This window comes from Arachis ipaensis, chromosome B06 (assembly GCF_000816755.2).
Source record: "Arachis ipaensis cultivar K30076 chromosome B06, Araip1.1, whole genome shotgun sequence".
In the NCBI taxonomy this organism is placed as follows: Eukaryota; Viridiplantae; Streptophyta; class Magnoliopsida; order Fabales; family Fabaceae; genus Arachis; species Arachis ipaensis.
Genome location: NC_029790.2, coordinates 25,320,289 through 25,321,328, shown reverse-complemented (window position 1 = coordinate 25,321,328; position 1,040 = coordinate 25,320,289). Strand labels below are relative to the sequence as shown.

At 43.7% G+C, this 1,040-nt stretch overlaps 1 protein-coding gene across 1 annotated transcript; it reads left to right on the top strand.

The window, feature by feature from the left end:
- Positions 211-615, top strand: LOC107646721 (uncharacterized mitochondrial protein AtMg01250-like). Its single transcript, XM_016350884.1, has one exon. The coding sequence runs from the start codon at positions 211-213 to the stop codon at positions 613-615; it is 405 nt and encodes a 134-aa protein (XP_016206370.1).

Sequence of the window (1,040 nt, the reverse complement as noted above, 5' to 3'; positions counted from 1 at the left end):
AAGGATATGAAAATTCATGATGGCGCCCTTATAGCCTGTGAGACGGTTCAATGGCTCAAGACGCGTAGAAAGAAGGTGACAATTATAAAGCTAGATTTTCAGAAAGCATATGATCGAGTCAGATGGAGTTTTGTAGATATTGTGCTACAGAAGATGGGCTTCGGATAAAGATGGAGGAATTGGATGAAGGAGTGTGTTAGTACAACCACTATGTCAGTCTTGGTTAATGGGTCACCATCCAAGCCGTTCAATATGGAGAGGGGCCTAAGACAAGGAGATCTACTTTCTCCTCTTCTGTTTGTGCTTGTGGTCGATGTGTTGCATAGGATGTTGGGGGAAGCCGTAAGGCATGGGCGTATTGCTTCGTTACTGGTAGGGAGAGATCATATTGAGCTGTCACATCTCCGATTTGTGGATGATACTATCTTGTTTTGCCCTCCGGAAACAGAGACAATTGTGAACTACAAGAGGTTGTTGCGTTGTTTTGAGCTTATGTCGGGTCTGAGCATCAACTTTGAGAAGTCGAATCTGATATTAGTTAATTGTGAACAGGAGTGGGTGGATCATGTGTGTGGGTTACTGGAGTGCAAGCAAGCTGTTTTACCTGTTAGATAGCTCGGGATTTCTCTCGGTGTGAATCCGCGGTTGATGAAGACTTTGAAACCAATCATAGATAAGGTGGAAGAGAAGTTCAACTTATGGAAAGCGAAGGTATTAAACAAAGCAGGCAAGCTAGTTCTTATCAAATTGGTGTTGAATAGTCTAGCGATCTATTACCTTAGCCTGTACAAGATGCCGAAGGCGGTCGCTGACAAGTTAATTTCATTACAGAGGAGATTTATGTGGAGTAAGGAGGATGAAAACTATGGTATACCTCTGGTGAAGTGGAAAGTGGTACATGCACCAAAAAAGTTTGGGGGTTTGGGGGTCAGAGATGCAGTGCCCAGGAACACAGCGCTTCTGTTTAAGTGGTGGTGGCGGTTTTCAAAGGAGGAGTGTCCATTATGGAAGAAGATTGTTTGCTCGTGCAACAATTTGAA